The sequence below is a fragment of the Dreissena polymorpha genome, chromosome 3 (assembly GCF_020536995.1).
Source record: "Dreissena polymorpha isolate Duluth1 chromosome 3, UMN_Dpol_1.0, whole genome shotgun sequence".
Classification (NCBI taxonomy): Eukaryota; Metazoa; Mollusca; class Bivalvia; order Myida; family Dreissenidae; genus Dreissena; species Dreissena polymorpha.
The window spans coordinates 142,958,066-142,980,078 of NC_068357.1; the positions used below are offsets into that span (position 1 = coordinate 142,958,066).

General features: G+C 36.0%; 2 protein-coding genes across 18 annotated transcripts in view; one reads left to right on the top strand and one right to left on the bottom strand.

Annotated features, from left to right (window-relative positions):
- The window catches only part of LOC127871775 (DNA annealing helicase and endonuclease ZRANB3-like), a 238,710-nt gene that overhangs the window by 44,004 nt on the left and 172,693 nt on the right, over nt 1-22,013 (bottom strand). The window lies entirely within an intron of this gene.
- Nucleotides 2,881-20,194, top strand: LOC127871778 (cytadherence high molecular weight protein 1-like). Of its 10 annotated transcripts, XM_052414964.1 has the most exons (12): nt 2,881-3,107; nt 5,039-5,176; nt 5,398-5,535; nt 6,146-6,283; nt 7,693-7,830; nt 10,258-10,395; nt 10,648-10,767; nt 11,024-11,143; nt 12,429-12,566; nt 17,285-17,351; nt 17,828-17,970; nt 19,951-20,194. In XM_052414964.1, the coding sequence occupies exons 2-12, from the start codon at nt 5,047-5,049 to the stop codon at nt 20,076-20,078; spliced, it is 1,398 nt and encodes a 465-aa protein (XP_052270924.1). In that variant the 5' UTR covers nt 2,881-3,107; nt 5,039-5,046; the 3' UTR covers nt 20,079-20,194. The 10 variants fall into 10 exon arrangements, with proteins under 10 accessions (XP_052270924.1, XP_052270925.1, XP_052270926.1 ...); XM_052414965.1 differs by lacking the exon at nt 7,693-7,830; XM_052414966.1 differs by lacking the exon at nt 6,146-6,283.

A 22,013-nucleotide genomic window follows, 5' to 3' on the forward strand; every position in this document is an offset into this window, starting at 1 on the left:
ATTCGAGGTCGCGTGATCAGTGGGCGGATTTAAGTGCACCAGATGACCTGATGACCTGAATGTTTACAATGTCTGCGTGCTGATAAAAATGTAAACAATGTGCCAAGAAATTGGGGTTTAACGTCATATAGTTCAATGACAAGATAAAGTGGTTGTGACCCAAATTGTTCAGCTCTTGAAACAGACATAACTCAATGGATTATATTATATATTTATTTATTGCTTATTAATGGACAAACAATATGTAATGGTGCACTGAATTAAATTGATTGATTGACGCACGAAAATGTCAAGAGACACTATTGATTGACGTATTTTGTTTTGTTTGTTTGCATTATTTTTTATTCAAGTCGCGTAAGCCGTAAAAATGCTTACCGGGTAAACAATTAATTCGCCGGCCGGAAATTCGAGTAATATTACAATTGAAAATAGTTTACTCGTTTTTCGGGGCCAGGGAACAGAAAAGCCTGAACAGCCAGGACGAAAAAAACGGGAAGATGAAGTTCTAGAAGCGTTTATGAAGACAAAGTTTGGAAATGGCCTTGAAAAAAGCAGTGATGAATTTAGAGCGAAAGAATACGCATTTATAAATGTCTGCAAACAGCGATACCACAGAAGGAAAGTGACTTGGCAGTATCGCAGTCTTGGTGGTAAAAAAGCTGAACATTTGCAACCTACAACAAAGGGTTGATGTGATGGTGAATACCTGCCCTGGCAGTCTCGACCTCACCATGTTGGCGACATCCAAGACTCTGCTAGCTCGAGGTTGTTTATGTGAGTATATATTTAATGTCGTTGCTAGTGATTGCTGTAGTTGTAGACGAACCTCACGGAAAGCTAATCGTGAAAATCCTACAGAAAGAAGTCGATGTTTATCAATAATGAAGTCAGATCGAATCACGAATCAAAGACGAACTTATGTGAACCATGTTTGTATAACACAAGGGAAAGGCCCATAACCGGCTCTCCACACTCAAATTTAACAAATTAACTGCGCAAGCAATGTGAGACATTTGTCGATGTGCACATTGAATCACAATTTAAACAAATTAACAAAGGTCTTTAAGATACAGTTAGATACTTTGAGGAGGGAATACATTGAGCAGGAGCCTCCATGTAGCTTCGGCACAATTCCAACACCGGAGAGGAACTCCAGTTGGGGCGAGTGTCTGGATTTCGTTGGTTATACAACTTGAAAAGGAAACATTAGAAATAATTAATTGTTCTTAAATCGGTTATCCACACAATCCACGAAAATTAATGTCACACGAGTAATAATGATTTTGCAGCAAGAGCTTAGCTAGCTCATTAATGCGCCCGTTGCACTGAAGGAAAAGCCCATTTCTTTTGCTGGAAAAAAGCTGCAGTTTGTAGTTTTTTGCTCAGATGGCAGAAGGTTAGTGGAGGTCCTACACAAGGAAGAACAGAGGCTGTTCTGCGTTCTCTTCGTCCGACCATTGATTCAGTTTGGAATACCGCTCAAACTCAAGGCGCGGAAATAGCTCAGTCGGTTAAATAGCAGGGTTTGGAGACAGAGACTGTTTTTGTGCTCTGAACGTCAACCTTCGAAACAGGAAGATGTCAGTCTCCGTGGAATAAAGCCATATCATCTGTAATAAATATAAACAAAGAAGCTGTTTCGTTCTGAAACTAGAGGGCGAACTCTATGTCAACAACTTCTCCCGAAAAGGAAAAACCAAAGGCTGTAGTCCTTCTGAAACTAGAGGAAGAGTTCTATGTATTATATAATAACCTAACCTTTATTATCTAATAGTTAATGATGAATACTTAATATATAATAGTTTTATTTATTATTTTTATTTTAACTGGGGTCACTAACATGTTTTGGCATACAGAATTACATTATTGTTTACATTATTTTACATTACATTATTCTCAGCAATGACACTTTAACAGAGGCAGAGTTCTACAGTGAGGGTTGTTTTGTGACCAGTGTGTAAATCTGCACAGTCTGCTGTTTACAAAGCACATCACCTATAACAAAAAGGGATACGTTCAAGTGGCCGGTGTCGTAGGCAACGGAAGAATTTCTATTTATTTGTGATAGTCAACACTGCCGGGACAGGAGGGATACTTATGGCCGGAGGGTTATTAGTGGCTAAGGGGTTATTTGTGGCCTGACAAGACACAACAGGGGAATTGCTTGGAACCACGGGGTCCGGCTGCAACAACAGACGCCCGGGGAACAAAGGCCCGGCAAACTGGGGAAGTAAATCGTTAATTTGGAGATAGCCTCAACAACTCCAACCTGGGAGGGACGATAGCCGGTCCCCAATGTGAGGAACATAAAGGAAAGATAATTAATCCATGTATTATTGACAGGAGGCGCATTATTACTTTTCCTGCCCAGAAAAATGACTAAATAACTTAGGTAAATAACAGGTATACATACATTATTAAATGATTATTTATTTATGGACTTTTGTTTTCCTCCATTTACTTTTTGATATACTATTAATATGTCGTGTTATATGTATAATTTTAAATTGTATGAGTCTCTATCTTTGTGTGAGTCTTTATATTTGTATGAATCTTAACATTTGTATGATTTGGCAGAAATGGGTATTTCCCAGAGGAATTAGATATATGTATATACTGTACGACAATATGAATGTTTACAATTGGTAAAATTGCGCAAATTCTGCAATAACAATACTCCCACCCTCACTGCCAAATATTTAGGCGGAACAGATTCTGGAAGTTAGACAATGTCTGTTAGCACATGTTTTGTGCATAATTTTTAATTGTATGAGTCTTTATATTACATTATTAAGAAAATGATCAAAATAACAGCGAATCCGATGCTTTAAGTGTGTTTTGTAACCCACAAACAAAGTGATTTATAGCCATTTCCAGAATGGCCGCCAAATGAAATGTGGAGTTGGGCTTTGTCGAAGAAAAAGAGATATTCCTTCTGAAAAGTAGATTCTTTCCGAGCAAAGTATGCGGTTTGCCCTCATGGCTGTCATTGAATCTACTTCCAAGCGCAAAGGAGCTGACATGTCGTGTTTGTTCGAAACCAACCGTGTTTCTTCTACAGTACAGGTCTACGCACCAGATTCTTCAAAAAGTTTCGCTTTCCATTGGTCAGTTTTCATATGTATTTGCTGCAATCATAACTGTTGCAAATTGAATTACGCAGACAATTTGATTGTGTTCAGGTCTCAGCTGCCAAAAGTAAACGATTTTTTTAGTTGCCAGCCTCCTGCAGAGTTTCCCATCGAAAATGAGATAGATGCCTCTAAATATGCCAAGCTGTACAGGGTAGATGCATCTGTTACGATGCAACTAAATTTTCACGACTAACAAGTGGACAGACTGTTGTAATTAGAGAATTTATCTGGAAAAAGGAAGATCAACCTTGCATAGTTGCTACAAGAAACACTAAAATATTCACTACATCTAGTTAGTTCTTTTTGAATGCTCTGAGCTGTTCTTGATTAGACCAAATTCAATGTCAAAATAATAAGTCTCAAGTTTGTCTATTAATTCGAATTCAATCAACCTAAAACAGCGTAACAAACACAATACCTGTTACCATCTATATAAATTTGCGTGTTGTTTGTTGATAAATGCTAAAAAGATTTTTTTTATAAAAACCGTTGTTAAACCGAAAGTCCAAGTTTTGAATTGACCATTATCTATCTTACGGAGGTTCCGTAGAAAGTCAGTGTATTACAATTGGTTGGTTAGACACAAGATCTGTCTAGCAGAGGATTCCGGTGATAATCAATAGCGTATTTTTGAATTCAGAATTTTCGGAGTACTCGGCTTTTTCAATTTCAAAAACGTAAACATTTTGATAAACTGTTGACATGTTTTAAACATTAGAGATTAATATAATTATTATTCGAACACACCACATCACGTAACAAGGCCCTCGTTTGGCCGTTTTTGGGGCCGAAATTTGGCCCCATTCCCCCCTTAAAATAGTATACTTTTTTCCCCTATTTCAACTAAAAATTCCCCCTCCAAAAAAAAAAAATTATTTTATTTTTTTACTTTTATACCTATGTTGCCAGCTGGTATTGTGCTATGAACCTTTGATAACATGTATATTTATGTAAATTACATTAAAATATAGCAATTTTAAGTGTTGAATGGTTGGTGATAAGATCTTCTAAAAGTCCCCTTTTCGCCCAAAACGACGCAAAATTCCCCCCTTTAAGGGCCCGGCCCCAATCCCCCAATGTGTAGAAAGGGCCCTGCGTAAGTTGTTTTAATTTGTGCGTTTGTAATATATATATGATCTGTTTGTGTTTATTTATGCCAGAAAATAGATCATGTTGCTAATATTACAGAATAAAGAAGCGCCCAGATTTCGGGGAGGAGACTTGACATGGAATATTCAAACAACCAGTTGCAACTCCCAGCGACCCGGAGTTTAGTGTTTTCATTGATAAGTCAATTTTATAATAAAGTGAACGTGCATGCAACTGAAGCAGGCCAAAAACATCACTAATTCTTATGTGTTGACAAGCAACTTTGCTTTGCCATTGTTTGAGGGATTGTTTAATTTTAATATTTTTAAATTTTTGACTTGTAGAGTTTCCCTTAAGGTTGACCGCTATGGGGCTTTGGGACTTGATGGCTATGCCATACCTTCCAATGAACCAATACAATACTAACCTCCCATGCATGTTGACATTTTTTATTCCACATCACAATGTGTAAGTTATCAACAGCTTGTTTTATAAATGACCATGCTGTGCATGGTTATAAACCTTTATTGGAAGAAAAAATTACAAAAATACTGACTTCTTTAGAAATAGTTGCAGTTTTGGTAGTTTGAATGTATATACCAGTATGTAGATATGGTACATACATTTATTGAGCTGTGTTGTAGTAAATCACCTGATGAAATCAGTTTTCTGGCTTATAGCTGTTTAATTTAAATCAAATTCATTTAAAGAAAACTGCAGCAACAGCCCATAGATATTTAAATATGAACATATCTGCTTGTTGTTTAAGATCAAATAGTTGTTTCAGATTGTTAAGTCAAGCTGTTATCTTTCAGAAAATGATATGCCACAAGCGATTGAGCAGCCATCAATGGACAGTAGTGCTGAGCTGTCGACAGAAACTGTCAGTCATCATTTGCAGCCTCTTGACAGGCCTTTGGCTCAAAGAGACTCTGATATGGCATCAGACAATGGTATGTTTGTGTGTGTGTGTGTGTGTTAATTTAGCACACCAAATGTGCTACATATTAAGCAATCTTTTAGTTAATCACCTGATGGAATCCGTTTTCCGGCTTATAGTTGTTTAAGTTTAAATTGATGTAAAGAAGGCTGCAGCAACAGCCCATTGACATCTGCTTGTTGTGAAAGATCAAATAGATCTTTCAGATTGTAAAGTCGAGCTGTTATCTTTCAGAAAATGATTTGCCTCAAGCGATTGAGCAGCCATCAATGGACAGTAGTGCCAAGCTGTTGACAGAAACTGTCGGTCATCATTTTCAGCCTCCAGACAGGCCTTCAGGTCAAAGAGACTATGACATGAAATCAGCCAATGGTATGTTTGTGTGTGTGTGTGTTTATGTAGCACACCAAACATGCTACATATTAAGCTATCTTGTAGTTATTCATCTGATGGAATCAGTTTTCTGGCTGATAGCTGTTTAATTTTAAATTCATGTAAAGAATGCTGTAGCAAAAGCCCATTGATAATTATGTTGAACACATCTGCTTGTTGTAAAAGATCAAATAGATGTTTCAGATGGTAAAATCGAGCTGTTATCTTTCAGAAAATGATTTGCCTCCAGGGATAGATCAGCAATCAATGGACTAGTGCTGAGCTGTCGACAGAAACCATCAGTCATCATTTGCAGACTCCTGACCGGCTTTCGGCTAAAAGAGACTCTGATATGGAATCAGAAAATGGTATGTTTGTGTGTGTGTGTGTGTGTGTGTTTATGTAGCACACCAAAAGTGCTACATGTTAAGTAATCTTGAAGTTAATCACCTGATGGAATCAGTTTTCCGGCTTATAGCTGTTTAAGTTTAATCAAATTCATTTGAAGAATGCTGCAGCAACAGCCCATTGATATTTATATTGAACATCTGCTTGTTGTGAAAGATCAAATAGATCTTTCAGATTGTAAAGTCGAGCTATTATCTTTCAGAAAATGATTTGCCTCAAGCGATTGAGCAGCCATCAATGGACAGTAGTGCCGAGCTGTTGACAGAAACTGTATGTCATCATTTTCAGCCTCCAGACAGGCCTTCAGGTCGAAGAGACTCTGACATGAAATCAGCCAATGGTATGTTTGTGTGTGTGTGTGTTTATGTAGCACACCAAACATGCTACATATTAAGCTATCTTGTAGTTAATCATCTGATGGAATCAGTTTTCTGGCTAATAGCTGTTTAATTTTAAATTCATGTAAAGAATGCTGTAGCAAAAGCCCATTGATGATTATGTTGAACACATCTGCTTGTTGTGAAAGATCAAATAGATGTTTCAGATGGTAAAAGTGAGCTGTTATCTTTCAGAAAATGATTTAACTCCAGGGATAGATCAGCAATCAATGGACTAGTGCTGAGCTGTCGACAGTAACCATCAGTCATCATTTGCAGACTCCTGACCGGCCTTCGGCTAAAAGAGACTCTGATATGGAATCAGAAAATGGTATTTTTGTGTGTGTGTGTGTGTGTGTTTATGTAGCACACCAAAAGTGCTACATATTAAGTAATCTTGAAGTTAATTAAGTTTAATCAAATTCATTTGAAGAATGCTGCAGCAACAGCCCATTGATATTTATATTGAACACATCTGCTTGTTGTGAATGATCCAATAGATGTTTCAGATGGTAAAGTCAAACTGTTATCTTTCAGAAAATGATTTGCCTCCAGCGATTGATCAGCCATTAATGGACAGTAGTGCCGAATGTCGACAGAAACCATCAGTCATCATTTGCAGCCTCCTGAAAGGTCTTCAGCTCAAAGAGACTCTGATATGGAATCAGGCAATGGTATGTTTGTGTGTGTGTGTGTGTGTGTGCTTTTGTAGCACACCAAATGTGCTACATATTAAAGTGATGTTATGTGCATTTTTCACTGTTGAATTGAGCTGAAAATAATTAACACGTCAAAAGAGTTAGTTAAAATGTGGTTACTGACCAATTATCTGCAACTCATCTTTCTACCAGTTGTTTATAAAAAGTATATATTTTGTTCGATATTTTACATGACTCACCCAGTCCTCTAAGCCGAAATAATTCGTAAAACAAAGTAGTGTCTTTGTGTCGTATGAATGAATCTGCACTAACACTAGATTGAGATTCACATCGTAAATCGAATCTTGTGTGTCATCAGTTGTCAAAACGAAAGTACTGTTGATGTTTAAATGCATTATTTTTCTCTTTCTGGGATATTGTTTTAGTATGTTGATGCTGCATTAACAAATATAAGTGTATATGAAGTGAAAACACCAAAAATAAACAACGGTTGCGATAGACACCTATAAATGGTATTATGCCTATAATATCACTAAGCAATGTTGTAGTTAATCACCTAATGGAATCCGTTTTGTGGCTTATAGTTGTTTTATTTTAAATAAATGTAAAGAATGCTGCAGCAACAGCCCATTGATATTTATATTGAACACGTCACTAGTTGTGAAAGATCAAATAGTTGTTTCCGATTGTCAAGTCGAGCTGTTATCTTTCAGAAAATGATTTGCCTCCAGCGATTAAGAAGCCATCAATGGACAGTACTGCTGAGCTGTTGATAGAAACTGTCAGTCATCATTTGAAGCCTCCTGACAGGCCTTCGGCTCAAAAGGACTCTGACATGGAATCAGACAATGGTATGTTTGTGTGTGTGTGTGTTTATGTAGCACACCAAATGTGCTACATATTAAACAATCTTGTAGTTAATCACCTGATGGAATCAGATTTCTGGCTTATAGCTGTTTAAGTTTAAATTCATGTAAAGAATGCTGCAGCAACAGCCCATTGATATTTATATTGAACACATCTGCTAGTTGTGAAAGATCAAATACAGTCGAAACACGATGGCTCGAACTCTTTTGGCTCGAATTTCCGGTAGGCTCTAACTCTCATTAAAGCACTGAATTTTTGTTACTGTATATCCATATAAAATTTTGTCGAATGGCTCGAATTCGCAAGGCTCGAATTATCGGATGGCTCAAACTGTTGTAACAGTCCCGATCAGAATTTTCACACGTTCTTTTGTTCGTATGGCTCAAACTCGTTTCGGGTCGCATAAACTTTTAATGGAATAGGACTGCTTGATTAAAGGAACACAATATTTAGTATAACACCGGTTTCAAACATGCCATCGACTCAATCGTTAATTGATTTGAGTAAAAGATGACATTGAATAAAATAAAATATTGGTACATACAAGTTTTAAATATATATTTGTTTTTTATGCTCCCTAAAAATTTTCGGGGATCATATAGTTGCCAGTTTGAAGTTCCTTCCTTACTTCCGTACTTCCTTCCGTCACACTTTTGTTACCATTTCTCATAGCACTTTCAATACTTTACCGATCTCTTTCATAGTTGGCATGTAGGTACCTTGCATTGACCTCTACCTTTTGATGAGGTTTGAGGTCACTCGGTCATAGTCAAGGTCACAGAGGCTAATAATAAAATACTTTTTCTGTCACACTTTTGCTACCGTTTCTCATAGCACCTTCAATACTTTACTGATCTCTTTCATATTTGGCATGTAGGTACCTTGCATGGACCTCTACCTTTTGATGAGGTTTTAGGTCACTGGGGTCAAGGTCAAGGTCACCGAGGCTAATAATATACTTTTTCCATCACACTTTGTTTACAGTTTCTCATAGCACCTTCAATACTTTACCGATATCTTTCATATTTGGCATGTAGGTACCTTGAATGGAACTCTACCTTTTGATGAGGTTTGAGATCACTGGGTCAAGGTCACCGAGGCTAATAATAATATACTTTTTCCATCACACTTTTGTTACAGTTTATCATGTCACCTTCAATACTTTACTGATCTCTTTCATATGTGGCATGTAGGTACCTTGCATGGACCTTTACCTTTTGATGAGGTTTGAGGTCACTGGGGTCAAGGTCACTGAGGCTATTAATATACTTTTTCTGTCACACTTTTTTTTACAGTTTCTCATAGCACCTTCAATACTTTACCGATCTCTGTCATATTTGGCATGTAGGTACCTTGCATGGACCTCTACCTTTTGATGAGGTTTGAAGTCACTGGGGTCAAGGTCACCGAGGCTAATAATAGAATTTTCTGTCACACTTTTTTTTAATACAGTTTTTCATAGTACACATACCTTCAATACTTTACCGATCTCTTTTATATTTGGCATGTATGTACCTTGCATGGACCTCTACCTTTTGATGAGGTTTGATGTCACTGGGGTCAAGGTCACAGAGGCTAATAATAGATTTTCCCGTCACACTTTTGTTACAGTTTCTCATATCACCTTCAATACTTTACCAATCTCTTCCATATTTGGCATGTAGGTACCTTGCATGGACCTCTACCTTTTGATGAGGTTTGAGGTCACTGGGGTCAAGGTCAAGGTCACAGAGGCTAATAGTAGATTTTTTTAGGTGGTTATTAACACATAGATTGACAAAGCGCCTCATCTGGGAGCATCCATCAGTTTCACTGATATTCTTGTTATTAATTCAAAAGCAGAAAGTAGAACGAAGTGGTACAGAGTTTAAGCACTATGCTTACTCGTCAACTGAAGGTAAAAATGTTCGTAAACAACACTTTATTAGAAATTGGATGGGTCGAATTCTGGATGGCTCGAGTTTTTGTTGCTGGTCCTGACAAATTCGAGCCATTGAGTTTCGACTGCAGATATGTCAGATGGTAAAGTCCAGCTGTTATCTTTCAGCAAATGATATGCCTTCAGCGATTGAGCAGTCATCAATGGACAGCTATCGACAGAAACTGTCAGTCATCATTTGCAGCCTCCTGACAGGCCTTCGGCTCAAAAGGACTCTGACATGAAATCAGACAATGGTATGTTTGTGTGTGTGTGTGTGTGTTTATGTAGCACACCAAAAGTGCTACATATTAAGCAATCATGTAGTTAATCACCTGATGTTATCAGTTTTCTGGCCTATAGCTGTTTAAGTTTAAATTCATGTAAAGAACACTGCCGCAACAGCCCATTGATATTTATATTGAACACATCTGCCAGTTGTGAAAGATAAAATAGATGTTTCAGATTGTAAAATCCAGCTGTTATCTTTCAGAAAATGATTTGCCTCCAGCGATTGAGCAGCCATCAATGGACAGTAGTGCTGTGCTATCGACAGAAACTGTCAGTTATCATTTGCAGCCTCTTGACAGGCCTTCGGCTCAAAAGGACTCTGATATGGAATCAGACAATGGTATGTTTGTATGTGTGTGTTTATGTAGCACACCAATCTTGCTACATTTTAAACCGTTTTATAATAAAACACCTTATGAAATCAGTTTTCTTGCTTATAGCTGTTTAAGTTTAAATAAATTCAATTTAATAACACTGCAGCAACAGCCAATTGATATTTATATTGAACACATCTGCTAGTTGTGAAAGATAAAATAGATGTTTCAGCTGGTAAAGTCGAGCTGTTATCTTTCAAAAAATGATTTGCCTCCAGCTATTGATCAGCCATCAATGGACAGTAGTGCTGAGCTGTCGACAGAAACTGTCAGTCATCATTTGCAGCCTCCTGAAAGGTCTTCAGCTCAAAGAGACTCTGACATGAAATCAGACAATGGTATGTTTGTGTGTGTGTGTGTGTTTATGTAGCACATAAAACGTGCTACATTTTAAGCCGTCTTTTAATAAATCACCATATGAAATCAATTTTCCAGCTTATAGCTGTTTAAGTTTAATTAAATTCATTTGAAGAATACTGCAGCAACAGCCCATTGATATTTATATGGAACACAACTGCTTGTTGTGAAAGATCAAATAGATGTTTCAGATGGTAAAGTCAAACTGTTATCTTTCAAAAAATGATTTGCCTCCAGCGATTGATCAGCCATCAATGGACAGTAGTGCCGAGCTGTCGACAGAAACCATCAGTCATCATTTGCAGCCTCCTGAAAGGTCTTCAGCTCAAAGAGACTCTGATATGGAATCAGGCAATGGTATGTTTGTGTGTGTGTGTGTGTGCTTTTGTAGCACACCAAATGTGCTACATATTAAAGTGATATTATATGCATTTTTCACTGTTGAATTGAGCTGAAAATAATGAACAGGTCAAAAGAGTTAGTTAAAATGTGGTTACTGACCAATTATCTGCCATTCATCTTTCTACCAGTTGTTTATAAAAAGTTTATATTTTATTCGATATTTTACATGACTCACCCAGTCCTCTAAGCGGAAATAATCCGTAAAACAAAATAGTGTCTTTGTGTCGAATGAATGAATCTGCACTAACACTAGATTAAGATTCACATCGTAAATCGAATCTTGTGTGTCATCAGTTGTCAAAACGAAAGTACTGTTGATGTTTAAATGCATTATTTTTCTCTTTCTGGGATATTGTTTTAGTATGTTGATGCTGCATTAACAAATATAAGTGTATATGAAGTGAAAACACCAAAAATAAACAACGGTTGCGATAGCCACCTATAAACTGTAATATGCCTATAATACAGCTCCAGATAATTTTTTCAGCCAAGGGGTATTTCACTCATGAAATTTTTAATTGATGAGTAAAAATCAAAATCTGATAATTTTAAGAAGTAACTTTGTTCAAAGGATCAGAATTAATAATACACTGTACATGTTATGTTAACTCGCTATAACAAGCAGTTTGTACACAATAAAGCAATCACTTTTGTTTTATTTAACAGTTTTTCTGGGTTTTTTTTGCCCTTGGCTTATAAGCAGCCATTAATCCCTTTTTTCCGTCTTGATTTGGCAAGCCACTGTTTAGCACACACTGTACAGCCACGATCAAAATCTAAGCTTGGCCCACAAAACTTGTTCATTATATGTGTATTTTGGCGCCATTTAAAAAGGTGCTTGAAGGTAAAAGTTTTTTTCATAGTGCCACACAAGAGATCAACTGATAGCAAAAATTATATGCTTGAAGTTGGGCGATTCGGGTTTTATGGAATGTAATGTCAAATGTTTTCACCATGAGCGTATATCGATGCTCAACATTGCAGCGTATTTTCTTTTTTGTCATGCATACTTTACGCAAATACGCATCTTATCTGGCCCTCTGGCCTATAATATCACTTTAAGCAATCTTGTAGTTAATCACCTAATGAAATCCATTTCCTGGATTACAGTAGTTTAAGTTTAAATTAATGTAAAGAATGCTGCAGCAACAGCCCATTGATATTTATATTAAACACATCTGCTAGTTGTGAAAGATCAAAAAGATGTTTTCGATTGTAAAGTTGAGCTGTTTTCTTTTAGAAAAAGATTTGCCTCCAACGATTAAGAAGCCATCAATGGACAGTCGTGCAGAGCTGTCGACAGAAACTGTCAGTCATCATTTGCAGCCTCTTGACAGGCCTTCGGCTCAAAAGGACTCTGATATGGAATTAGACAATGGTATGATTGTGTGTGGGTGTTAATGTAGCACACCAAACGTGCTACATATTAAGACTTCATGTTTTTTGTTAGCTCTATTTTATAGCCGAATCACAAAAAGTATACTTTTTCCCAAAATTGGCTTTAAAAATTCCCCATTGGGAAAAAAGCGCTAATGACATAGTCTATTTAGATTTTTAACAAAGCGTAGCCTGATCCAGTCTCGCACAGTTTTTAGCTCGACTATTATATATAAAATATACATAGTGGAGCTATCCTACTCACCCTGGCGTCGGTGTGAGTGTTAGCATGAGCGTAAGCGTGAGCGTGCAAATGTTAAAGTTTGCTTACCACCCCAAATATTTCCTATGTCCCTTGACACATTGCTTTAATATTTTGCAAATTTCTTTACCAACTTGACCCCAATTTATAAACAAGAGAAGACAACTGTATCAAGCATTTTTTAAGAATTATGGCCCTTTTTCCATTTAGATTATGCATATTATTGATAAATCTAAGTTAAATTTTGCGTACCACCTGCAATATTTTCAATGTCCCTTGACATTTTGCTTTCATATTTTGCAAACTTCTTAAACAACATGACCCCAATATATAAACAAGAGCAGACAAATGTATCAATTTCCATATGCAAATGTTTTTTTACCCCTGGGACCTTGACCTGGAACTTAGGGTCCGCGTTTAGGTTTCGAAATCTGCGTTTAGGTTTAAAAAATTGCTCATAACTTCTATGTCCCTTCAGATATAACACCTGCAATATTTTCAATGTCCCTGGACATTTTGCTTTCATATTATGCAAACTTCTTAGCCAACATGACCCCAATATATAAACAAGAGCAGACAAATGTATCAAGCATTTTGTAAGAATTATGGCCCTTTTTATGCCCCCTTTCAAAGAAAAGGGTTCATGTAGTGATCGGACTGTCCATCCGTCTGTCAGTCCTTCCGTCACACTTTGCGGTTAGGTTTTGAAAAATGCTAATAACTTTTATGTCCCTTGAGATATAACCTTCAAATTTGGTATGCATGTGTATATAGACAAGGCCTTTCCATATGCAAATTTTTTTTTACCCCTGGGACCTTGACCTGGAACTTAGGGTCCGCGTTTAGGTTTCGAAATCTGCGTTTAGGTTTAAAAAATGGCTCATAACTTCTATGTCCCTTCAGATATAACACCTGCAATATTTTCAATGTCCCTGGACATTTTGCTTTCATATTATGCAAACTTCTTAACCAACATGACCCCAATATATAAACAAGAGCAGACAAATGTATCAAGCATTTTGTAAGAATTATGGCCCTTTTTATGCCCCCTTTCAAAGAAAAGGGTTCATGTAGTGATCGGACTGTCCATCCGTCTGTCAGTCCTTCCGTCACACTTTGCGGTTAGGTTTTGAAAAATGCTAATAACTTTTATGTCCCTTGAGATATAACCTTCAAATTTGGTATGCATGTGTATATAGACAAGGCCTTTCCATACGCAAACTTTTTTTTACCCCTGTTACCTTGACCTGGAACCTAGAGTCCGTGTTTAGGTTTCGAAATCTGCGTTTAGGTTTAAAAAAATTGCTCATAACTTCTATGTCCCTTCAGATATAACCTTCATATTTGGTATGCATGTGTATATGGACAAGGCCTTTCCATACGAACACACATTTTTAGCCCTGTGACCTTGACCTTTAACTTAGGGTCCACGTTTAGGTTTCAAAATCTGCGTTTCTGTTTCGAAAAATGCTCATAACTTCATCAAAGCGTTTATAAGGGGCATATGTCATCCTATGGTGACAGCTTTTGTTGTCTTTGTAACTGAATATTTTGTAAAATTTTGTGTTTAGATCCACTTAACTTCTAAAGTATCAAAGCTATTGCTTTCAAACTTCAAATATTTTCTTACTATCATTAGGGTACTGTATCTGGCAAGTTCAATTGGACCTTGACCTTTGAATGACCTATACTCTCAAGGTCAAAAGAATAAATTTTAGTTAAATTTCCATTTCTTCTTCATTTATGATCACCCCAAATAAAATTATTTTGAAAGATTGTCTAATAAATGACCACACTCCACATTATACCCCCTCACACCCCCCCTACCCTACCCAAAAAGATTTTTTTTCTATGAAACATGGTTAAAGAAAAATAATATTTATTTACTTTATTTTTGAACGACTGTCCAAACTTCCCACCCAAGCTATTGCTATCAAACTTAAAATTAAATCTTATTAGTTTGTTTTATGTCTTTACAAATGTTCAATAGATTGTGGAAAATATACCTGATCTATTATCTTGACCCTATTGAATAATTTGAACAATTTCCCTATGATGGCTTACGTTATGCTGTCAAGCACTGGAATAGTTGACCGCGCTGTCCTCTGACAGTAAGATTTTACCATGATTTGCATAACGTCTGCATTATTCCTGTGCCCGATATTATCTGTGTTGTTCAGGCTCTTATTATATTTCTGATAAAATTTAAGTGTTTTGTGATTCGGCTGAGTGGAAAACAAGTATGTTACACAATTTGAAATGTTACGTGAAAAAGATTCCAAAGCAAAAAAGTGGCCAAACAAAAACTGTTGATTTTTTTAAGCAAGCATCATTAAATAAAGTAACATTCCAACAATGCAAAGTGCTGACTGATATTCAACATGTTGAAACTAGGGAAATTAGTTTGTGACTGAAGACTTTGTGTGAGCTCTCTATGTGGAAAACTTTAGCATGATGGTGTTTGTGGTGTTTGGGATTAAAGATGTTGAAATCTTTCATGTAATTTTAAATCCCAATTTATTTTCCCAATTTCTTGAAACGCTAATAAAATTCCCAATTTCAAAGCCATGGGCTATCTTCCCAAAATGCTTAATAAAACCCTGGCCTTCTTGTAACAAATCACCTGGTGAAATCAGTTTTCTGGCCCATAGCTCACCAAACGTTCTATATTTTAAGTTGTCTTGTAGTTAATAACCTGATGAAATCAGTTTTCTGGCTTATAAGCTTTGCTGTTAAAGTTTAATGAAATTCATTTCAAGAATACTGCAGCCCATTGATAAAATATCAAAACAACTGCTTGGTGTTAAAGATCAAATAAATAGATTTATTAGATAGATAAGTTGATTTTAACATGAAATGCATAGATTTGCATGGCAGCATGTTATATACATGCAATAAATAATAAAAACAATCTGCATGTATAAACAAAGCCATGTCAATCAACAGCATATGTTAAGGATTGCACAAAAAGGGGTTAGCCATTAAACCCTTATTTACATAGATGTTCCAAATGGTATAGTAAAGCTGTTATTTTTCAGAAAATGATGTGTGTGTGTGTGTGTTTATGTAGCACATCAAACGTGCTACATTTGAAGCTGTCTTATAGTTAATCACCTGATGAAATCAGTGTCTGGTTTATAGCTGTTTAAGTTTAACTAAATTCATTTAAAGAATGCTGCAGCAACAGCCCATTGATATCTAATAGGGATGGCAAAACTATTTGAATATTCGAAAATTCAATTGAATCGTCTGTATTGGAATTGCAGAGTTGGCATTTGAATATTCGCAACCTATTATTTCAATCGATTTTGTGCTTTTTAATTAATTACCCACAAGCTGCTAATTAATGACCCACAAGTTGCTTACTGAATACATCAACAATAACAACTAATTGCGAACCAAAATTAAAAGGGATTAACATGTTTGATAAGACACTCTTCCTGTCAAACTGACAACATGCTGTTATCAGAAGAAGGGGTATATTGTTTTGCTGGATGTTGGTCGGTCTGTCTGTCGTTGGTTGGTCTGTCAGTCTGTCTGTTTGTTGGTAGACCATTGTGGAACACGTGTGTTTGTTTATGTAGCACACCAAACGTGCTACATATTGAGCCTCCTTGTAATCAATTGCCTGATGACATCTGTTTTCTGGCTTCTAGATGTTAATTTGAATTAATTTTAAGAGTACTGCAGCTACAGCCCATTGATATCAAATATGACCCCATCTGTATGGGAAATGGCATTAGACTGTTGTATGTTTTAGCTCACATGGTTAGCTTTTGTTATACCAAGATGTCCATAGACTTAAAAACTTCAGGCTGAATTTAATTTTAATCTTCATATTCATACAAAGCCCATGTAATATTATCTCATTTCTGTATGTACCTCCATTAAAGTCTACATTGTAGGTATATTAGTTTGAATACTCTATAGTCGAGCATTATCTATTAAATGGACAGCTCTTCTATAACATTTGAATTAATTGTCTTCATGTGATAAAATCGTGAGTCATTCCATACATAAAAAGCTGAGGAAATCAGTTGCCTAACCAAAAGCAGAAGATTGAGAGAACATTTATGAAGAATACTGAAAGGGCTTTTTTTTGTTAATTGATTTTGGCATTCTCTAGTGTCCTCTACTGTAGCAGATAACTTTATCTGCAAGTGACAGTAGGGTTGTGCCTCAGATAAATGTCCTATGGCCTTCTTGTTAAATAAGTGTGTGTCTGTATCTGTCTGTGGTTATGTAGCACATAAAAAGTGCTACGTGTTAAGCATCCTGTTATGAATTTATTTTTTTGGCTTAAAGCAGATAAAGTTTGTATATAGAATGTTCCTGTAGAATACTGAAGCTTCAGACAACAAATATTTGATACATGCAATACATCTGTTTGTTTGAAAGATAAAGACATTGCTTTCTCTTGATCAAGCTCATTCCATTATACATAACATCTGTTTTAGGCAATGAAGTTGTTGATGATTCAGAGTCTGATGTGGGATCAGAAATTTGGCCATTTCCATTTCTAAGGTAAGTCAGCTCTCCTATCATTTATTGGGAACATTGTGTGCTGATGGCTTAGTCTGTTGTAATTACTAAAATCTGAAAGGCTCTGTTTGAGCTATAGTGTGTTTTTTATGTCATCCAATTTGTCATTGATTGCTCTAAATGAAAACTCCTCTGCAACCGCTTTGCCAACTTTATAGTAACGACATGAATAATCCTTGTGTGGTCTGTCACCCAAATAGCACGGACCATTCCCCTCTATTGCAAAAAATGCATATTAGCTGCCAGATCTGAAAAAAAGAAACATTCACAACATTTCCTGAATTGCTTGGGCCAAATTAAAGCAAGAACTATCACAAGCAACGAATTGTGTTTATTAAATTGCCAATCCAGCATTGTAAAGTCTGGAAACTAAGCACATATTTGAATATAAGCATATCTGGAAAATAAGTACTGTGGTTACTGTACCAATGTTTAGTTTGCACTTGTTTGGTTAACAGGTCCAGGAATATCCAAATTCATGAACCAGATGAAAAGGATGAATTCGAAGATTGTAATGACAATGTTCTGGATCCTGATTATCACCCTGAAGAAGACTCGCAGGAAAGTGATAGTGACTGTGGCAACCTGAGAGATAACTTTGGTAAGTTCTCCTTGTAGTGTGAAGTGAAAAGTGGGCAAGGAATAAGATTTAATTTAAATGTTTTCTACAGTATGTGCAAATGAGGTGTAAGGTCAGTGTCACATTATTAAAGGTCATGTTCAGTTTAATTATGTATCTAGTGTACCTTTAACGGTTTTAAGATTCATATTCTTCTCAAAGATTTTTATGGGTCAAGAATTTCTAGTTGACCTTCTTGAAGCACCTTCATAGATAGACACTTGGACTGCTGCATGTGACTTGGAATGAAAACTTAACTTGGGATTCTATCAAAAAGGGCCATTATTTGGCTTAAATGCTTGTTCCAGTATGCCGCCAGAGCTTAAAACATTTATTGATTGAATTTTAAAATTGTTCATGTCAAGTGAAAACATGGCCACGGAAAGGGTGGTTTGTCATTTTCCATGTATATATGTAGTAAATAAAGCCAGTGAACACTCTAGAAAAACTGTTCTTATGGGTATTAAAAATATGGCCACCACAGTGGGTACGGTAATTTTCTAAATAAGCCTAGTGTAAATACTTTAAAACACCATCTTTTAAAGTCAGTCTTACCAATGTTTTGAAATATTTGCTGAAGAGTTTTAATCATTGCTTCTTTCCATCTCAGTCTCTCAGTTGAGCGACCCAGGGCCTATTGGCCCTTTTGTTAACTATATGTGTATTTGACATTTTTAGCTCCACTATTATATATGAAATATATATAGTGGAGCTATCCTACTCACGTCGGCGTTTCTGTTCCCGTTAGCGTTAGCGTGCAAATGTAAAAGTTTGCGTACCACCCCAAATATTAGCTATGTCCTTTGACATATTGCCTTGATATTTTGCATACTTCTTTACCAACATTACCCCCAATCTATAAACAAGAGCAGACAACTGTATCAAGCATTCTGACAGAATTATGGCCCCTTCTATACTTAGATAATTGAACATTTTGCTAAAATTGCCATAACTTCTTTATTTATAATCACATTTGATTCATACTTTGACACCCACATTATACCCCCCCCCCCCCCTCCATGATGGCTTACGTTATACTGTCAAGCACTCGAATAGTCGAGCACACTGTCCTCTGACAGCTCTTGTTTTTTTATGCATCACACCAAATGTGCTACATATAACTAATCCATCTACTTGTTCCCCACAGAACAGTGAAAGTAAGCAATAGGTTTGCAGTGTAATATTTTCAGCCATCATTTTAATAGATGGTCCTGGGCCATGGTTAAATTTTTCTGTACAATTAGCAAATGGTTACATGTACATCCAGTTATTAATTTGTTTTCTGCATTTAAAAAATTGGTATGTAGATATAAAACAAGATGATTCTTTGCATTTTGCAGTTCATCCTGTATATTTATCAAGTGGTTATGTGCAGATTACAAGACATGAAGTCGTTCTGTACACTTGTCAGGTTGTTATGTAGATGCATGAGATTGTTCTTTGCATTTGGCACTTAATGCTGTACATATGCTAAAAACTTTTTTGGTTGAAACTTTTGACATGCATTGATTAAAATAGACATTTTAAACTGCGGCCCTATATAATATGGCTCTGTATATATTACCTAGAAATGTCTTTTTATATGAAATCGAGAAAATAACAAATAATAAAATAAATGATGAGCTTTGGCACCCATTGGCGGCGCTCTTGCCTCTACTTTTTATGCCCCCAGTAGGGTGGCATATAGCAGTTGAACTGTCAGTCTGTCTGTCAGTCCTAAACTTTAACATTGGCCATAACTTTTGCAATATTGAAGATAGCAGCTTGATATTTGTCATGCATGTGTATCTCATAGAGCTTCACATTTTGAGTGCTGAAAGGTCAAGATTATTTTCACAAGGCAAGGAAAGTTATACAATAAAAAAATAAAAAAAATTAATTCAAAGTGGCGCAGTAGGGGGCATTGTGTTTCTGACTTGTTATCTATTGTTATCCATGTTTTCATATCTATTTCTAAAACAGGGAAAACAGGGAAAAAGAAACAGGTGCATAGACCATGTTATTGTCAAGAGAATGCTGCATTGCTTGATGCATTTTCCTCCTACCTAGTCCCGAACTGCAGGCATCTACCTAGGGAAAACGGGAGATAATGAAAGTTCAGGACAACTACAAAGCACTTGGAAACAGAACATGGATGAACATCAAGTATCAGCTGAAATAATGCAGTGTAAAATTTGAGTGTGATTGACACTTGATAAAACTTAGGAGGGGCATTTCTTAAATTCTGAGAATGTGTGCATATATTGTTAACTTCTACAGCCTTCTCCCTCTTTAGACTTAGAAAATCAGAAAAATAGATAAGAAGTCTGCACCAGGAAGGTGATACTCTTGTTTTTGTGATTGGATGAATAACACATTTGGGAAAAAATTATGTTAAAGGAATATTCAATGGGACATCATCACATGGGTTTTGGGTCCTGATTCTATTATTGTTTCCTGTCTCATATTATTTGATTGAAATATTTACTGATTGTAAAGTATTGTGTAAGGCAAATTCAAGAGTTTATATGTACATGATGTTTGTAAAAATATGTGTATGAGGGTCATTTAAAAAGTCTGCAGCATTGCCATATTTTTGTAACTTATTTAAAGGTATATATGTACGTTTGTCTGTCAGGTCAATCTTTTGAGTGCAACTACTACAGTTTTGCATGGATGGCTTTCAAATTTGGTAGAGCAACTAGACATGATGTAATTAATTATGTTTGATCAATAGTGTCGTATTTTAAGAACTGTTGCAGTCTTTTCCAATACCTCTTGTATAAGTGTATATATATGTTGTTTTTTTACATTAAAGTTGGAACACCCATTCATTTAATATAGGCTGATAAAGAAAGAAATTCAGCAATTTATCCATAACCCTAAGACTTAGGGCTTTGATACTTTGTGTGTGTTTTTCTAAGTTGGCTCACCAATTATTGTCTTCTACCGGTTTCACCGGAGGGGACTTGTGGTTTGTGCTCTGTGTGTCTGTCTGTCTGTCGGTCCATCACACTTTTCTGGATCCTGTGATATACTTTAAAAGTTCTTCATATTTTTCACGAAACTTGAAACATAGATAGATGGCAATATAGATATTATTCAAATCATTTCTTTTTGTTCCTACGTCAAAAATTCTGGTTGCTATGGCAACAAATAAAAAAATCAATAAAAATTCTGACAATTGTGGAGCTGGTATGGGACATATATTGCTTGGCAGTAGTCTTGTTTAACATAAGATGATAAAGAAAGAAATTCAGCAATTTATCCATAACCCTAAGACTTAGGGCTTTGATATTTTTTGTGATTTTTATGTCCCCCACCACTATATTGTTTTTGCCCTGTCGGTTGGTTGGTTTGTTGGTTGGTTTGTTTGTTTGCCCCAACTTTAACATTTGCAATAACTTTTGCAATATTGAAGATAGCAACTTGATATTTTGCATGCATGTGTATCTCATGGAGCTGCTTATTTTGAGTGGTGAAAGGTTAAGGTCATCTTTCAAGGTCAAAGGTCAAATATATAGCTTCAAAGCGGCGCAAAAGGGGACATAGTGTTTCTGACAAACACATATCTTGTTTTGTTTAAGTTGGCTCACCCATTTATTTAACAAAGTCTGATATAGAAAGAATTACAGCAATTTACCCATAACCCTAAGACTTAGACACATGTTATCATACCTCACAGAATATGCCAATGCACATTTCACTTAGGCCTATAATGCAGAACTCTGTATTATTTATATTATGGGGCTAAGTGACTGTTTGTAATAAAAATATGCCATGAAACTTCTGAAAAAGAACAAATGTTCAACCATTAAACAATGTTTTTCTAGTATATATCAATTTTTCAATAGTTACACTATATACATGCTGCTTGAAATTTGCTGTACTGATGATACATATAAACTGTACTTTAATTATTGTTCAAATGTTGTTCCCATTGTCCAGTCTTTTACAATGTAAGGTATTTTTGTATTGGTAAGAAACATTAAGAATTATTATGGACATGTGTTGCTAGTTTCAGTATTATGATAATTTTGAATTTT

What these genes read in the sequence shown, in the direction of transcription:
- LOC127871778 (XM_052414964.1), top strand. Translation starts at nt 5,047, where the DNA reads ATGCCACAAGCGATTGAGCAGCCATCAATGGACAGTAGTGCTGAGCTG. An exon ending in TGACATGAAATCAGCCAATG is followed by an intron (nt 5,536 to 6,145) that starts GTATGTTTGTGT and finishes ATTATCTTTCAG; the next exon opens with AAAATGATTTGCCTCAAGCG. An exon ending in CAACCTGAGAGATAACTTTG is followed by an intron (nt 17,971 to 19,950) that starts GTAAGTTCTCCT and finishes TTTCTAAAACAG; the next exon opens with GGAAAACAGGGAAAAAGAAA.